At 43.4% G+C, this 18,353-nt stretch overlaps 1 protein-coding gene across 1 annotated transcript in view; it reads right to left on the minus strand.

Moving 5' to 3' along the window:
* The window catches only part of igf1ra (insulin-like growth factor 1a receptor), a 98,539-nt gene that overhangs the window by 22,117 nt on the left and 58,069 nt on the right, over window positions 1-18,353 (minus strand). Inside the window, exons 3-4 of the mRNA XM_010892698.5 lie at window positions 2,191-2,497; window positions 425-561 (exon numbers count right to left, since the gene is read on the minus strand). Coding sequence (XP_010891000.2) covers window positions 425-561; window positions 2,191-2,497 — 444 coding nt within the window. The remainder of the gene's footprint in view (window positions 1-424; window positions 562-2,190; window positions 2,498-18,353) is intronic.

An 18,353-nucleotide genomic window follows, 5' to 3' on the forward strand; every position in this document is an offset into this window, starting at 1 on the left:
CCCCATCTCTGGAAAATACAAAGTCCTCAAAGTCCACAAATATATTTTATATCTTGTAGGTCAACTGTGCAAAGGAAAACATAGCATATTAGCATACTGTGCTAATTGTTAATGGGCAGGAGGATTCAGCTCTGGACCTCAAAGCAAGTTCCACTCAAATTTGTTCATTGCAACCCTTTAATCAGGGACATATTTAGACCTGGGACAACAGGTGGGTGCAATTAATAATGAGGTAGAACAGAAAACCAGCAGGCTCCAGACCTTGCATTGTAAGACTGGAAAACCGTTATAGGGCCTAGCAGAGGCTGGATGATGTACAGTTACACTGACTTTACAGCCACACAAGATCTCCCAGAGGCCCCTGCAGCCCTCCTGGAGTCTGGGGAGACAGACAGACTGAGGTCTCCTAGGTACGGGTACTCACTGCCACGCCGGATGTTGATCTGCAGATTGCCTTTGATTACTGTGCAGCCCATTAGAGACTGAGCGGCGTCCACAGAGTCGATGGTCTTAGAGTCACAGATCTTATCACACAGGCCGTCACAGCCGCTGCAGAACATACTGAAAGAGGAGAGAGAAGACGGAAAACAGTCAATGAATGACCAAAACCAAATAAACATTTTCCAACAAACATGACTTAAATGCCTCACCCTAACTCACCCAAAAAACATTTCCAGTAGTAAATACACATATATATATATTTTTCAATAATATTTGCTTTGAAATACAAGGTTACTTTCTTTGTGAACTGAATCATCTTTTATGAGTCCTTAACTCTTAGTTTCCTGTGAGTGAGTCATAAATGGCCCTATGGAAAAACCAAGACTGCTAGGGACCCAAATACAAGGCAAAAAGACACCTAGAATTACAAACAAAGACATTCTCTTCCTCCAACTTAATGCCAAACAGGAGACATGTCAAATGGGGTAAATGTTCCGCTCCGCTATGAACAAACCCTCCTAAATGCCTTCAAGCATTGTTCATAAAGTCTCTTTTGTATGTGATGTGTTTAGATTTATTATGTCACACTATAAGCCCAGCTGTAATTTATGGAAATTCACCAATAGATGAGTCTTGTTTATCTGGCACTGAAATCAGCCTCTTCATGTGATTCTGAATGACCTGGAAAGTCCACAGCCTTCAACCATTCATGACCTAACATGATTTTTGTTTGAAGTGCTTCCAGATCTGGAGCTTCTTTTTAAGAATGTAATTTGTGGACCATGTGGGGGAGGAGTTCAAATAGAGGTAAATTATAAAACACACCTCTATATGCAAATTCATTATAAAACAAAACAGACAGGGCCAGAAAGACCAATTTGTCATTTTCAGGTCTGAACTGCAGGATTCTTTTGAAATGTTTATATGGTCACCTTTTAGAAACAGAAATGTTTATTCTTGTGTTTGAGGCATGTCACTACACTCCATTGATGGACGTAACCCTACATTCGATGGCTTGCTACTAGCATGTACCGTTTGGTATTAAGTATTAACTTAACTAGCTAGCCAGCTAACCAAGAATGAGAAACACTGGCTGGCTTCTGCATTGCAGAAACTTTTAACGTTAGGTTTAGAGCTTCGTTAGCTTAGTTTGGAAAACATTCTACTATAGCGGTTAACAATTAAGGCACTATAGCTAGTTATATATTTTGGGAACTAATAAAATGTATTATTACACAATTTAGCAATTTATGTTAATAATTTTTTTAAAGCAAACAATTATTATCAACATTATTGTCCCAGAGTTGTGCCAGTCCATGAATGACACAGCCAGTGTGCTATCATTTGTTGGCTTGCTGTATCACAGTCATGACGCGCTGGCTAATTAACTATGAAGTACTTATGGGCTTTAACGAAGCATGTATTATTACACAATTTGGTGTCAACTATCATTTCTGGAAGCAAGCACGGGGAACAATACATTTCTATTAGCTGTATTGACAAGCTGTTTTACAGCAGAATGTATCGGCTTGGTTGCCACGATTCTCTTTGCGTACTTTTCATACATAAAAAAGACTACACATCATTCGTGGCATGGTCAAACTGTGTGTGAATGTCAGAGGACTGTTAGCAGCAACAGTGAAGTGAAATCACCCAAGTACTGTCTGTACACAATACTATAGCTATAACTAGGACCACGCCTGATCAAAAATGGCCCCATAGAGCCCTTGAAGTGAAGTGTGCTCTAACCTATTGCTCTCATTGCGTGTGAATCCCGATGGACACTCGGGCATGCACTCTCCGCCGTGGATGACGAAATCAAAGTCGCTTGGAAGATGGACGCGGGCACACAGGTCCATGGTGATGCAGCGCCAGCCCTCAAACTTGTACGTGTCTGGGGGGCAGTCCTCCACGCAGCGGCCCTCGTGGTAGTAGTGCAGGCAGGCTGCACATGCCATGTCGTTTTCTGGCTCCGTGCAGCTCCCCAGGCACTGGGCATGGCAACAATCACCACTGTCCGTACAGGCCCTCCGCTCACATTTCTTCTCTGGGCACACTGGGGGAAAAACAGAGAAAGAGAGATGAGACATACAAGTTATTGACTGGGTCAGAGGAAACGGTCACCATAATACTGTAGGACTAGATGACCGAGTCAGAGGAAAGGGTCACCATAATATTGTAGGACTAGATGACCGGGTCAGAGGAAACGGTAACCATAATACTGTAGGACTAGATGACCGGGTCAGAGGAAACGGTCCCCATAATACTGTAGGACTAGATGACTGGGTCAGAGGAAACGGTCACCATAATACTGTAGGACTAGATGACCGGGTCAGAGGAAACGGTCCCCATAATACTGTAGGACTAGATGACCGGGTCAGAGGAAACGGTCACCATAATACTGTAGGACTAGATGACCGAGTCAGAGGAAAGGGTCACCATAATATTGTAGGACTAGATGACCGGGTCAGAGGAAACGGTAACCATAATACTGTAGGACTAGATGACCGGGTCAGGGAAAACGGTCACCATAATACTGTAGGACTAGATGACCGAGTCAGAGGAAACGGTCACCATAATACTGTAGGACTAGATGACCGGGTCAGGGAAAACGGTCACCATAATACTGTAGGACTAGATGACCGGGTCAGAGGAAACGGTAACCATAATACTGTAGGACTAGATGACCGGGTCAGAGGAAACGGTCACCATAATACTGTAGGACTAGATGACTGGGTCAGAGGAAACGGTCACCATAATACTGTAGGACTAGATGACCGGGTCAGAGGAAAGGGTCACCATAATACTGTAGGACTAGATGACCGGGTCAGAGGAAACGGTCACCATAATACTGTAGGACTAGATGACCGGGTCAGAGGAAACGGTCACCATAATACTGTAGGACTAGATGACCGGGTCAGGGAAAACGGTCACCATAATACTGTAGGACTAGATGACCGGGTCAGGGAAAACGGTCACCATAATACTGTAGGACTAGATGACCGAGTCAGAGGAAACGGTCACCATAATACTGTAGGACTAGATGACCGGGTCAGGGAAAACGGTCACCATAATACTGTAGGACTAGATGACCGGGTCAGAGGAAACGGTCACCATAATACTGTAGGACTAGATGACTGGGTCAGAGGAAACGGTCACCATAATACTGTAGGACTAGATGACCGGGTCAGAGGAAAGGGTCACCATAATACTGTAGGACTAGATGACCGGGTCAGAGGAAAGGGTCACCATAATACTGTAGGACTAGATGACCGGGTCAGAGGAAACGGTCACCATAATACTGTAGGACTAGATGACTGGGTCAGAGGAAACGGTCACCATAATACTGTAGGACTAGATGACTGGGTCAGACAAATTTCAGGAAATTTCAGGATACTTACACTGCTAAAGCACAGCTCACCATTTTAGTCAAAATACAATAAATGAAAAGGCTTTCAGACTGGAATACATTTAGACGCTTGCTCACTTGGGCGTCCTATTATTAGATCAACATCCACCGCTCTATGGATAAGACAGAGGATAGGTGGCATGAAGAAAGTAATGAACTGGATGGGATGTGTTTGTGGTTGGGTGCTTGTGTCTATGTGGGTATGTGTGTGTGCAGACTATGTGTACTTGCCAAGCCTGTACTATGCTTGTTGGAGGTCGAGGAGAGGCAGGCTTTAGGATTACTGGGCTGTATAATGGTAATCACTGAGTAGAGCTGGAGCTCTCTGTCAGAGAGGAAGTGGTGTGCCGTCTGCGCGTCAAATGTTTGCGCAGGGCTCCACACTGCTCTATGCCAGCCTTGTTAGTAAACTGCAGACCTGGCCCCACTACAGATAAATATAATTGCTGTTTGTGGCTATTAATGCTATTTGAAAGAGGGGAAAATGAGAAAGACTGTTCTTTCCTCATATGACATATACCTGGACCATTTATTACTACATGGTGTTGTTACAATGTATTAATAATACATTAATAGTATAGCAGTGCACCCCTACTTGATTGCAGTGCATCCTTTTCATTCAAGGATGTTTGATATTAAAATACCAACCACCCAAGACAAAAGCTAAATGTTCTGAAGAAATCCCTGACTTTGGGATCAAAGTTTTTCAAATTCCAGGCAGCTAGGCAGATATAGAATTGTCTGACGTTTAGGCAATTTCTCGGGAAACAACAAGATAAATTTAATTGGTAACCAATATTGTGCCTTAACTAGTGGCAAAAAATGATACCACTAGACTTAGAACTCCTATCCAAACTGCCAATGCCGCTTCCAAGACAGATAAACTTCTTTCAGGACCGTGAGAAAATCAACAGTAAAAGGACTGTGGAGAGCACTGGTGTGTTTCAAATTAGGCTTTTAGCGACATAAATAACAGAATAGTCAGTGTTTACTGAAAATAGCAAAGGGCCTGAACACCACAGCAATGTGGGATCAATAACTCCAACATTCCCTCTGGTTGAGACAGACATTGACTTGGTTACAACAGTGGGAAAGACAGGCTCCAAACAGTCCATTGGAGAATCTGCACTACCCCAAGACTCTGCGTTGTACAGTATCTGCCTATAATTAGCCTAAGAAATCCAGACAGGTATTAGACCAATGCTTTTTAAAACTAAGTGTTATTAACTTGTAGTTGTTAGTACTAATTATAGTTGTTTTAGCACTTTGGTGATTTTGTCCTGGCATGCAGGGGTGCTGGGGGGAGGGCGTCATGTGGAACTGAAGGTGTGACAAAAAAATATAATCATTCGAAAATAGATCCTTCTGTCCAACCCTGAGCGTATAAATGTCCATAAAATGTCCAGTTGTTCATAACCGAGGAACGGGTGAGCTTCTTAGAAATAGGCTGCCAGTTTCTGGTAGCTTACGATCCCCTCTACACTCGGAGCGGCTGCAAACTGCCAGCTAGGATGAAATCTGATCAAAATGTTTATGCTACAGCAAATTAAAGAGGCAGTCAATGATTTTTGGCCGCTGGTTGTAAAACTGGTGCTTTCGAGGCAAACATTTTGTACCATGTCGATTTCTGCCCCATGACATCAAAACCACATTTTCCAAACTCGGAAATTAATGGTTAACTGTGTTATGGTAGTGATTCTACTCATATAGGATGCACATTCAACATACACATCCAGTCTAAAATTTGGTTTCATAAATGAAGTTTACAAAATCCATTAGTTAATTGCAACATGACAAGCATCCCAATTACTTCAGTAATTAAAGCAAAAAAACTAAACAGTGCTGTGTCCACTAAAGAATAAATATATTTCCAATCACAAGTACCCAAAGTGTCTTCCAGTCTTCTGATCTGAACAATGGATCTTATCGCAATAACACAGCAAAAAAAGGGTTTGCAACTCAGCATGTTTTTGAGTGGATATCCTGGGTGTGGTGAAAGAATGAGTACAAGAAAGAGGAACCGTGTGTGTGGTAGGATTGTTTGTTCAAGGGACATGTTTGTTTACTTGTGTATAAGATGTGCCTGGTGTCAAACGATTGGCACTGTGCTTTGTGAATCAGGGGAGAGAGGGAGCAGGGCTGCTGAGCTAATCTTAACATGAATATCTGATGCAGCTTTGCCAAACATCTGAGTTAAAACAACGTGACAATGTATTACAGCAATGCTGCAGAGTAAACACATTACCACTGTACCAACTAGCTTAGCGCTTCTCTTCTTTGCAAGGGAGGAGACACTCATCATTCTCACTCTTCTAGAATTAATCAAAGAGTTTTCGGTGAAAGCCGCAAGGTGAACAGTACACTACAAGAGGTTAAATGACTCAAACACACCATAAAAATACAATATTTCATAAATTTTCAACAACTTAGTTAAAACAACTGTTATAATCTTTCATAATGATACTGATTATAGCTTTAGCCAAAACTAGTGTAATAATACAAAACAATGATCAGTCAAATGACTGATTTGTCTAACCACTCAATTTACTGCTATCCATTATTTAATAACATCCATCAGCTCCACAGTATACAGGTGTTAATGAAGGGAAGTCTTTCAGAAACCTGATCACAGGACAGATATGGTGGAATGAGTACAGATGGTAAATGAGAGCTGCATTTCCTTAAATAGCCATATGGCCCTTTTATTAGCTATATATAGATATACAGCTCCTTGTTCCAATTCCAGCTCTCTATCCAGGCTCTGATTCAGTGCTCTAAAAATACCCACCCAGTCTAGACCAATTCAATGAAGACAAAAGCATTTCCATTAAAATAGCCTATCCAATGCCAGCACATACGAGGCATTGATCTCAGAGTTGATTCCTGTATTTTCAAGATGTAGTGCATTCTAAAAACAAAGCAGAGAAAGGTAGAAAAAAAAAAACAGGAAGTCATTCATTTATTGGAATTCCACCAAAAGGGGGCAGCCCAGGCAAACTCTAAGGGGCCTGGTAGGTTAGGATTCTGCATCATTTGAAAAGATTCCTCAATGAAGAGCAATTCCAAACATGCATACCTTCCACTGGGGGGGGGGGGGGTTCTGCCTCACAATCCATATAAGTCAAGCCCATTTCCCTGTGTGACTAAACAACCAGTGGTATCAAGGATTCAATCCTTTATTTATAGACGCTCCAAGTACAGCCAGCCTATTTCCACGCAGCTCTGCTCTACACACAGCTATGCACGGCATCATGTGTTTCCACTGCTTTTGAGGAAAGGGACCTCCAGACTACCTAACAAGGAAGGGGCTCCACGCTGGCCTGGTCAAGGAGTTTGCCTCATCGGTTCAAGTGTTAGTTAAGCCCAAATAGTCCTCATCAGGAAGCAGTGCTCTGTATTTCACAGTGATGTTTCTATACGTCCAGATGAATTGAGACTAGTGTGTAAGCGTTAGATAACCGCGTAAGAGTTTATTACGAACGTGGAGTCAATGGCAAATCGAAACACTAAGCATGTAAAAGATGGCCTGGCCCCATTGAGGAAGCTAAGCAGGTTAGATGTTGTGGTTGTGCTCAGTCACGTGAGACCGGCGGTAGAGGGGAAGGGAGAGGTACAGCTGACAACACTCCCCTGCTGCAGTGATCCAGAGGGCTGGGGAATGGGTGTAAGGGTTACCACACTCTCATCCCTGCCCAACCCCTCCTTCCGCTCCCCCCCCCCCTCCCTGAGAAAACTGTCAGGTCAGACGCCATAGACACTGCAGCTGCCCAGCCTGCACACCCCCCCCCCCCCCCCGGCCGCACACAGCAAAATCACTGCAACGTGAGGAGCGGCACGGCCGGTCTCCGCTGGAATAAACAAAACAATTACGGCAGAGACAGAGAGAGACTGGGCTCCCCGCAGAGGCCCCCACACATTCCTGTACCCTCCACTTAATAAAAGAAGAATGAACACATAGCTATAGTAAAAACAGTACGCCAACAGGCTAGAAAAAAACATACGTGCTGAATAAAAGCCCAGTGACCCACTTGGATGTTTTTCCTATCATGTGTTGCTGACTGTGGTCTGAAGTCAGTGGAAAAGCCCCAGAGTGTTCTAGACAGCTCAGTGATCAAGGAGTAAAATGTTAATTCCTTTGTCCTCCATAACGGCAGCACAATAACAAACTTCAAGAGTCTCTGGAGAAATATAAAGGGTTGCAATGACTCAAATATAGAGCATCATATCCTGGAAACGACGCAGAGCTAGTGTCATAGTGGAGGTATGGGAATGCTGCAGGAATACGACTGTGGGGCCAGGATGCAGATAAGACCTGAGAAAAACAGAGGTTTGACTAAAACGCAGCATCTGCATCAGCCAGACAGCATCAGATCCTTGTACTGAGAGGGCTCGCCTTGCTCGACTGGTGAGAGCATTAAATAGGGAGCTATTGCCATCTTGGGTTTAGTAGCCTATGGGAATATGACTACTGTCACAAAACGCTCCAGTCGGAGAAGCCATGGTTTCAACTGAAAAAAAATTCTCTCACAGGATAGATATTTTTACGTTCATGCGCCTAACATTTTTTCTGATTTATTTTTTTTCTTACACCACTCATCCTTGCAGATAGCATTGTGCATAAATCCTCCTCTGGGTTTGGTGAATGCATGCCGCTCCAGCCAGGCTTATTGTGTAGGCTGGGCTACAACAGTGTTTACATCCGGGTAGACTATAGTGATGCGACTGCAGTCTGCATGCAACAATGCTACACCAATATAGAATAGTAGCCTTCACTACATGCATGCCTTCCACAGTCATCAAGCAGTAGTAAAATAATTGATTACATTTTTTTTAAAGAATAATACTAAAGTAATGATTGAAATTAGTTATTAGATAAAATATTTAAATAAGAACTATCATTATACACATTGGATTATTCTTTTTGATTAAACATATTTCATATCTTATAATATATCATATAATACCATCATAATATCATGTTGTTATTATTGATCTATTTCTTTTTATTACAATCAACCATATAATATATACATAATATTGTATTATTATAAAGTACTATTATTTATTATAGTATTTATCATAGATATCATAGATATTCAATTTGCCCATATCATGAATAGTGTGCAACGTGTGTGACAGACAGTAGGGAAATGATTCATTATTTACGGGGGAGGAATGAGGGGGTGTAACTGGGAGATATTTCCTCTGAACCAATAGCAGCTGTGCAGGGGCGGATCTGGATGATTGACATGTTATTGAGTCTGGTGTAGAGATGGTAAACAAGTCCTCTCTGGTGAGAGGAGTGGGAGGGGGAGCTGTAACCATGGTGATGGAACATGCCCTTTTCAGCATACAGTGCCTATACCTTCAGGAAAATCCTGAAAATATGTTGTTTGATATATATAATACAATATCATTCTCATAAACCAGAGCAGTCCTTTTTGTCATAGAGGATGTCATTTTGGTTTCGATAAAACAAAACCAACATGTTTTATTCAGTTTCTAATCACAAAATATTTCTTTACATGTATATAAAGTATGTCATCGAACCTGAAAACAAGCCTACAAGGCAAATCAAATGTACCATATGTTCCGCCTGTTAACAAGGATTCATTAACGCTTGAATTAATCTGTACAAGCATCCATTTATTGCCTTTTCCAGCCTACACACCAACAGTGTAGCTGTATAGCAAACTAGAGAGCTCAACGCTGGCCTCTGCAGTCAGGTACGGTAGCCACTCAGTTAGGATACAGTGTCAAAGCTCCTCGTCTAAGATTACCAGCAGAGCCAAGAGCAGTAGCAGTAGTCTGCAGCCGTCTGGCCAGCTGCCCCCACCAGGCCTGTGTAGATCCTACAGCCTGCAGTCTGAGTCCACGCCGAACCCCGTTCCCAGGGCTCCATCAGGCCACATCCTCATCCGGCAACCCGATCCTCCTCCAGCCCCCGGCGGATCACTCTAGACACTTGTTTAAACCACATCAGTACAGAGAGACAGATTGAGAGAGGATGCTTCCTACACTCAGCCTAGCACAGCCAAAGGCAAACCGCACCACCATATCCAATACTACTGTTGCTGTGTACAGCAAAGAGTTTTCAAGTACCAGTCCAAATTGGCCAATTTGATCAGATGCTTTAAACATTTACAGACACAACATCCGCCTGTGTGTTTATGGAGTTACTGTGGACCTACGCGTTTTTATCCATAACGCCTACAAACATGCCAGTTGTAGCGTTTTCTTGTGTAGACAGACGACTGTATACACAAGGGGGGGGGGGGGGGGGGGGCTGAAAAATGTATCTTCAATGTTGTGAAGGTGCACGTGAACTCACTGCTCCCGGCCCAGTGTTTTGGGGTCCATCCCACTCCCATTCCCACTGAAGACCAGCGCTGTGTTTTTCACTGAGGTATGTGCTGGTCTGTGTGTTCAGGCATGCATGGCATTTGCCATCACCCGCATTCAGTCACAACAACACACACCCCTTCCTTCCCTCCACCCTCAGCCCACTGCAGCTGCCGCTACTGATGTTGTTATTGATGTTGTTGTGTAGCTCCTATGTTCACACACAGGACATACATTTTAGAGAACTAACCTTATTTTTTTTAATTGTTTTTTATAGATGCACGTAACAAACCATCCAGTGGAAAGGATTTTGAGGACTATTCTTAAACCATGCAAGTTAATCATTACGCGGTCATGATTGATTTTGGTCATGTTTTATGTGTCGCCTGATTCAGTTAGCCGCACCATTTTTCTTTTACTGTGTTCTCAAAATCTTGCGAATAAGGCGATATAAGCCATTACGGTAAAGGCTTTACCAGTGTCATTTACGGTCAGCTCCACAGAGGTGTGGAGCCCTAACGAGACTGACATCGTTAAAATATCTGTAAAAATCTAACAGTTTGTCCTGTGTCATAAACATCTGTAAATACAGATGTTCTACTTTTTATTACTAACTAGACTTTTCACTAGATTCGCAAAAACTGTAATTTGTGTGAAAATCTAAATTGTTGAGCCTTCCAGGGTAATGGGGCGGTCCTTCCAAAAGAGATAAATGAGCACAGATCCCAACGCAGTGTCCCAATCCCAACATGCAAGGTCAAGGTTCAGAAGTCAAAGGATGATTCCAGCTCTATAAACAGACACCACAGACATTCACCAGAGAACTGGGTGACATTCCTGACATAGGTGAACAACTTTTGAAATGTGTTGCCGGCATTAAATTCAAAGTGGGCGTATATTTTTTCAAAAACAATACAATTTATCTGGGTCAAGTTCAACAGGTATGTTGATAATGGGGTTGTAGATAGATTAGCTAGCTAGCTAACCTCTTCTGACCCAAATGGTTCGCTTAGCTTGTTTCATAAAGTTAAAAACTTACTGACCCTGAGTAAGAGTGACTGTAATCGTAAATCGGGAAGAAGGCAGAGCTGCTTTTGTGGAAACTCACTTTTCATGAGCTAGCTAGTTATTAAGCCAGTTACTAACTCAGCTACAGTAACAGCGAGCAACCTTTAAATGTAACATTTTTAAGCATTAAGGCACAGGAATGTGGTATATGGCCAACATACCACGGCTAAGAGGGCTTATTTGGCACGATGCATCACCTAACAGCCTGGACACAGTGCTTAGCCATGGTACATTGGCCATATAACACAAACACCTGAGATGTCTTGATGCATATGATGGCACACCTGTGGCATACGGTCTCAAACGCCACAGTTATCAGCCAATCAGCAATGAAACCACTCAGGTTATAAAAACATTGCATATTACGACATAGTCAGTGTTAGTGTAAAATTAACTCTGGCCTTATTTTAAATATAAATATTTTTTATAGGAGAAATAGTGTAAAAGACAAAACAATTGATTTCAAGTTATGGTGCTGGCCTTTATGCGGATTAGGATTCATACCATTTCAGTCACATAATACATTGGTTACGATGACATTTTCCACAATCTTCATGTCAGATTGTGACAAGGTCAGAGCTCTTTACGCGCATGTGTTGCACCAGGTGTTTTTCCTGTTGTGTTTTACATTAACATTTCACTAATTTAGTGGACAGTCGTACCTAGAGCAGCTGACAGTATGTGCATACATTTAAAGAAAGCTAGGTTGAACGACAACACACCCTAGTAGTGAGTATATTCAAATCAATAAATTAGTAATCTGCAAAAGTCAGCATTGGACAAAAGACCATGCAAATGATAAAAATTATAAGCAAAGTTTACAAAAGAAAACAGACACCAGTGGTGGCAGTGGGAGTATTTTAGGTACTTAACAAAAAGGTAAAGGTGTTCGGATGATTTTTGAAAATGGGCAGAGACTCTGCTATCCTGGTCTCCAGGGGAAGATGGACCCACCACTGAGGCTCTACGACAGAGAAATCTTGACAACGTGGACCGGAACTGACTCGAGATGGCCAAAATGGAGAGCATAAATCTGCTGGAGCAAGTCACAGCCTTGATTGTAGCAGAGAACGACAGGGTGTCGTCTAGGATTTCTGCACACTGGAAGAGGGACACTGTGCAGTCGTCAACGATGATGGACATGTCCTGGAGAGGACAGGACTTCCCGCAGACAAAGAGCAGCTCAGTCTTGTCAAGGTTAAGCTTGAGTTGTTGGGCTGTCAGCCAGTCACGCAGTATGTTGACATATGTTGTCACCTGGGTGTCGGAAGGGGGGAAGGAGGGAAAAAAAGGGTGTCATTTGCATTGTGACCATATAAGTATGTGACAGAGCCAAGGGACATGGTGTATTGACAGGAGAGGGCCTCGTTCCTTTGGGAAAACCAGTAGTAAGAGGCTGTGCGGCAGACACTGATCCTCTCCACGTCACCTGGTAGGAGCTGACTGCCAGGAAGGACGCAATCCAAGAATGTGCAGAGCCTCAGACACCCAGATTCGAGAGGCCGGAAAGTAGAATGTGATGAATCAGTGTCAAAGGCAGCGGATAGGTCTAGGAGGATGAGAACAGAGCAGAGTTTGCTTTGGCATTACGTACAGGTTCTGTTACATAGCAGAGGAGTCTCAGTCGAATGACCTGTTTTGAAGCCTGACTGGTTACGGTTGAGGAGATTGTTCTGAGAGAGTTAAAAAGAGAGTTGGCTGGAGACGGCACGCTCGCGTGTCTTGGAAAGGAAAGACAGAAGGGATACCGGCCTGTAGGTTTTGACCTCCGAGGGGTCATGTGTTGGTTTCTTAAAAAGGGGAGGGTCTCTGCCCATCTACAAGTCTGCTGGGATACAGCCAGTGCTCAGGAATGAGTTGATGTGGAAGGTAAGGAATGGGAGTCTCCTGAGATGGTCTGGAGAAAAGAGAAGGGGATACGGTCAAGAGGACATGATGTCGGTCAAGAGGACATGATGTCGGGCAGCCAGCCATCCTCAGCAGCGGGACATCATGTGGTAAGAGCAGGGAAAAAGCGGTTAATGCATGGCTATGTGAGCAACCAAGGCTTGTGAAGTACGGTTATCAACCTCCCTTTGAAAGCGGCTGACAAAGTCATTGGCAGAGAGGGAAAACGGCAGGGGAGGAGGTGGACGGTTAAAGAGCGAGGAGGAAGGTGTAGCGTTTCCTGTGGTTAGAGGAAGAAGCTTGGAAAGTGGCTTTAGCTTCAGATCAAGAGTTAGTGAAAGTAGCAAGGAGAGATGGGAAGGATGATAGGTCATTGGGACATTTTGTTTTCAGCTCCCCGAATCCCACTTGTCAGCTCGCAGTGAGTCATGTAGCCACGGAGCAGAAGGGGCGAGCCAAGCTGGCCGACACAAGAGCGGCAGTAGTTCGACTTGGAAAGCAAGGAGATTAGAGTGGAAGAGTCAGACTCAGGTGACAGAAGGGAGAAAGATTTAGGCGACGGGAGAAAAAAAATAGGATGGAGGAGAGAGAACAAGTATCATATAATTTAAATAGAAATGTCATCCCGATAACACTTTTGGTAATGCAAATAGGCACATAAAAAGTAATTCTGGTTATAGAAAGATAAAAGCCTCATATTTTAGCAGGAGACCCTGGCTGAATTCGAAATGTGTTGACTAATCATGGTTGTGTGCTCAAGGTTCTGGGCTTCACAGATGAGGCGCCCAGCCTCTCATCCTAGTTTCCCAGCCTAGTCTCTCAGCTCATCCCCAGACAGAAACATACAGACAGAGGACGCCTCTGGGTCTTATTTTAGTCCAAACAGTGGCCTCAGCAGTCTCCCTTATAAATTCAGGAAACTCTCCAAGTTCATCTGAGGACTCCTCACGGCGGCTAGGTTCGGGCTGTCATGAATTGGCATGTTTGTGAAAAACAGGTTGTGTTCGGTGGAATGGAACACAATTTGTCTTTTTCTTGTTTTCTAGTCTGTCATCCACAGGAGTGACAAACCTGCCCACTAAGACATTTCTCAAATTCATAAACTTGTACTGTTTGATTTCCACTCTGTTCAATGGTACAATGCTTTTAAATCAGGTTTAAATCAGTTTTACTATGATGCATGTGTAGTGACCTTCCTTCATAGACAGGCAGCAAAAGGTATCATTAAATAAACAGTGGTAATATAGTGCATATTTCATCTTTGTGGCTGACCAATTCACATTAGGCTTTAAAGCCATGTTAAAGACTGTCAGCAAAAGCAAATCAAATTGCTGGCAGTTTTGTTCTGTTCAGGCGTGAGGCTGATGACATTCATGGTAGAACACATGCATTCTAGCACACAAGGTCAATCTTGCGGGGGGCAAAGCAGCCATGCCTTCTCGCCGGGTTAAATAAACATTATTTTGGGAAAAGGTAAACTGCATGAATCTTTTTCTTCACCAATTCAGAGGTGTTTCCTCTCACTAAGTGGCTTCTAAAAATACTTAGTTACCTGATCTACTTCATTAAATGTATTTTGATTCCTGGCAGCCCAGATTTGGCTGGGTGGTTGGCTAGTGAGTTCATTACACTCTTGCCCATCCTATTGCCCATACAGTCCCTCTTAATTAACACCCCAGCCACATACATGTGTACTATTTCCCTACTAAAAGAAACAAAAACAATGTAGTACATGTCTTTTTTGTCTACAGGTCTGCATATACATTAACCCTACACTCACAGTCAGCACATTCCATAAGATATCCAGTATTTAACAAATACCCAAATACACACGGCCTCTGTTTACTACTCCATGACTCCAACTTGTTTTGCCTGAAGGCGACGTGTGACACGCTACCTCCCGGTGTGGCTCAGTACCTCCCTGTCCCCAGACCGTAGGAGCCAGAGTCCTGGAGCGTTATAGGGGAACATTACATCAACATCACCAAATAACCAAACACTGAAACAGGCCAACACCTTGGCTGCAGACCGGTCCTTTTTCATTAACTGGATTATTACTCTGCCTGTAAGTACGCCGTCTACACCAAACAGAGACTGAGAGTCCACAAGAACGGAGCCAATCAGAGCCTCTGGATTGTGGTGCTTCTGATGCTGCCAAGCCCTATTTTTGTGGCTAGCCATCTGCAGCTTTGCGGCAGGGTTTAGTACGATTGGCACACAGCACACACACACACTTCATCCTGGTGCTGCAGCCTGCACACACTCTCTGTTGGCACAGTATCTGGATTTAAAACAACACATCTGTATTTCACATTTACTTCAAGCAGGCCCTAATCCTGATTAAGCAGACAAACATTTACCCTCACTTAAAAAGGGGATGAAGCCGTGTTCACATTCGCTCCAGGCCTTGTTGTTTGGATAACATGGAAGTACCAAAACTGATAAGGTCATTGGTGAATTGCTAATCTGACAGCTGGTGGACAGAAAATTCAAAAATTATACTTTAATGCTTAGTGTGTGTGTGTGTGTGAGTGTGTGTGTTCCAAGCTAAATTACTGTACTGTTGTCTCAAGGCACTCTTGTCAGGGGCATCATGTCTGACTGCACTGTCTAGGTTATATGGAGTCCCTGAGAATCTGGAGTCTATTCTCTTCGCTCTATCCCCCCCACCCACCCCGTAAGACTGCGGCCAGGCAGCTGGCACACCCAGACCAGCTTGTGGTGAGATCCATTTTGTTTTGCTGCCCATTTCAATGGTTTTCTCTGTCTCATTTTGTTATGGGATGCCAGCATGCGCCTGCCACCTCCGGCTGGGATTCCGATCTTCTAGGGAATGCTGGTGGCTCCTTAAGATCTGACATTAGGCAGGGAGCCAGTTTTCTCAACGTAATTGCATTTTCATCATGTATTTTTGGAAGATGCATATGGGACTGTTTTCTTCTTTAAAAAGATGAGGCAAGGGTTCAACTACAGCCAATATGCCTGGTCTTGACACCCCCCTGTAAGTATACAGACAACTGTGTTTGAGGTTTTTCAAGTTTAATGGTCTGATAAGCTCTCCACAGCCAGTCTGAACAAATTGGTAGGACATGATAACATATACCTAATGTTATATAAAAGATTTGTGCTCTAGGCTCTTTCACATTACATATACATACATACACACAGTATCTCACAAAAGTGAGTACACCCCTCACATTTCTGTAAATATTTGAGTATATCTTTTCATGTGACAACACTAAAGGAATTACATTTTGCTACAAAGTACACTGTTATACAAGCTGTACACTCACTATTTTACTTTGTAGCAAAGTGTCATTTCTTCAGTGTTGTCACATGAAAAGATAATCAAATATTTGCAAAAATGTGAGGGGTGTACTCACTTTTGTTAGATACTGTATATACATACATAAACATATACATATATATACAGATATATATACACTGAACAAAATTATAAACGCAACAATTTTGTTTTTGCCCCCATTTATCATGCGCTGAATTCAAAGATCTAAGACTTTCTTTATGTACACAAAAGGCCGATTTTCTCAAATATTGTTCACAAATCTGTCTAAATCTGTGTTAGTTAGCACTTCTCCTTTGCCGAGATAATCCATCCACCTCACAGGTGTGGCATATCAAGATGCTGATTAGACAGCATGATTATTGCACAGGTGTGTCTTAGGCTGGCCACAATAAAAGGCCACTCTAAAATGTGCAGTTCCATCACACAGCACAATGCCATAGATGTTTTGAAGGAGTGTGCAATTGGCATGCTGACTGCAGGAATGTCCACCAGGGCTGTTGCCCGTGAATTGAATGTTCATTTCTCTACCATAAGCCATCTCCAAAGGCGTTTCAGAGAATTTGGCAGTACATCCAACCGGCCTCACAACCGCAGACCACGTGTAACCACACCAGCCCAGGACCTCCACATCCAGCATCTTCACCTCCAAGATCATCTGAGACCAGCCACCCGGACAGCTGCTGCAACAATCAGTTTGCATAACCAAAGAATTTCTGCACAAACTGTCAGAAACCGTCTCAGGGAAGCTCATCTGCATGCTCGTCGTCCTCATCGGGGTCTCGACCTGACTGCAGTTCGTCGTCGTAACCGACTTGAGTGGGCAAATGCTCACATTCGACGGTGTCTGGCACTTTGGAGAGGTGTTCTCTTCACGGATGATTCACAGTTTTCACTGTACAGGGCAGGTGGCAGACAGGGTGTATGGCGTCGTGTGGGTGAGAGGTTTGCTGATGTCAACGTTGTGGATCGAGTGGCCCATGGTGGCGGTGGGGTTATGGTATGGGCAGGCATATGTTATGCACAACGAACACAGGCGCATTTTATTGATGGCATTTTGAATGCACAGAGATACCGTGACGAGATCCTGAGGCCCATTGTTGTGCCATTCCTCCACGACCATCAACTCATGTTGCAGCATGATAATGCACGGCCCCATGTTGCAAGGATCTGTAGACAATACCTGGAAGCTGAAAACATCCCAGTTCTCGCATGGCCAGCATACTCACCCGACATGTCACCCATTGAGCATGTTTGGGATGCTCTGGATCGGCGACAGTGTGTTCCAGGTCCTGCCAATATCCAGCAACTTCGCACAGCCATTGAAGAGGAGTGGACCAACATTCCATAGGGCACAATCAACAATCTGATCAACTCAATCCGAAGGAGATGTGTTGAACTGCGTGAGGCAAATGGGGGTCACACCAGATACTGACTGGTTTTCGGACCCCCCCAATACAGTGAAACTGCACATTTTAGAGTGCCGTTCTATTGTGGCCAGCCTAAGGCACACCTGTGCAATAATAATGCTGTCTAATCAGCATCTTGATATGCCACACCTGTGAGGTGGATGGATTATCTCGGCAAAGGAGAAGTGCTCACTAACACAGATTTAGACAGATTTGTGAACAATATTTGAGAAAATCGGCCTTTTGTGTGTCTTAGATCTTTGAGTTCAGCTCATGATAAATGGGGGCAAAAACAAAAGTGTTGCGTTCATAATTTTGTTCAGTGTGTATATATGAAGGCCCTCCTATCATCGTGGCACCTAATCATCCCGTGTAATTCGTACATTCATCCCACCTCCTCCCCCTGTAACTATTGCCCAGGTCCTTACTGTTACTGGACATGATCTCAGTCACATTACCTGGTAAGAGAAGGATAAAATAAAAATAAATAACA

This window comes from Esox lucius, chromosome 19, assembly GCF_011004845.1.
Source record: "Esox lucius isolate fEsoLuc1 chromosome 19, fEsoLuc1.pri, whole genome shotgun sequence".
Classification (NCBI taxonomy): Eukaryota; Metazoa; Chordata; class Actinopteri; order Esociformes; family Esocidae; genus Esox; species Esox lucius.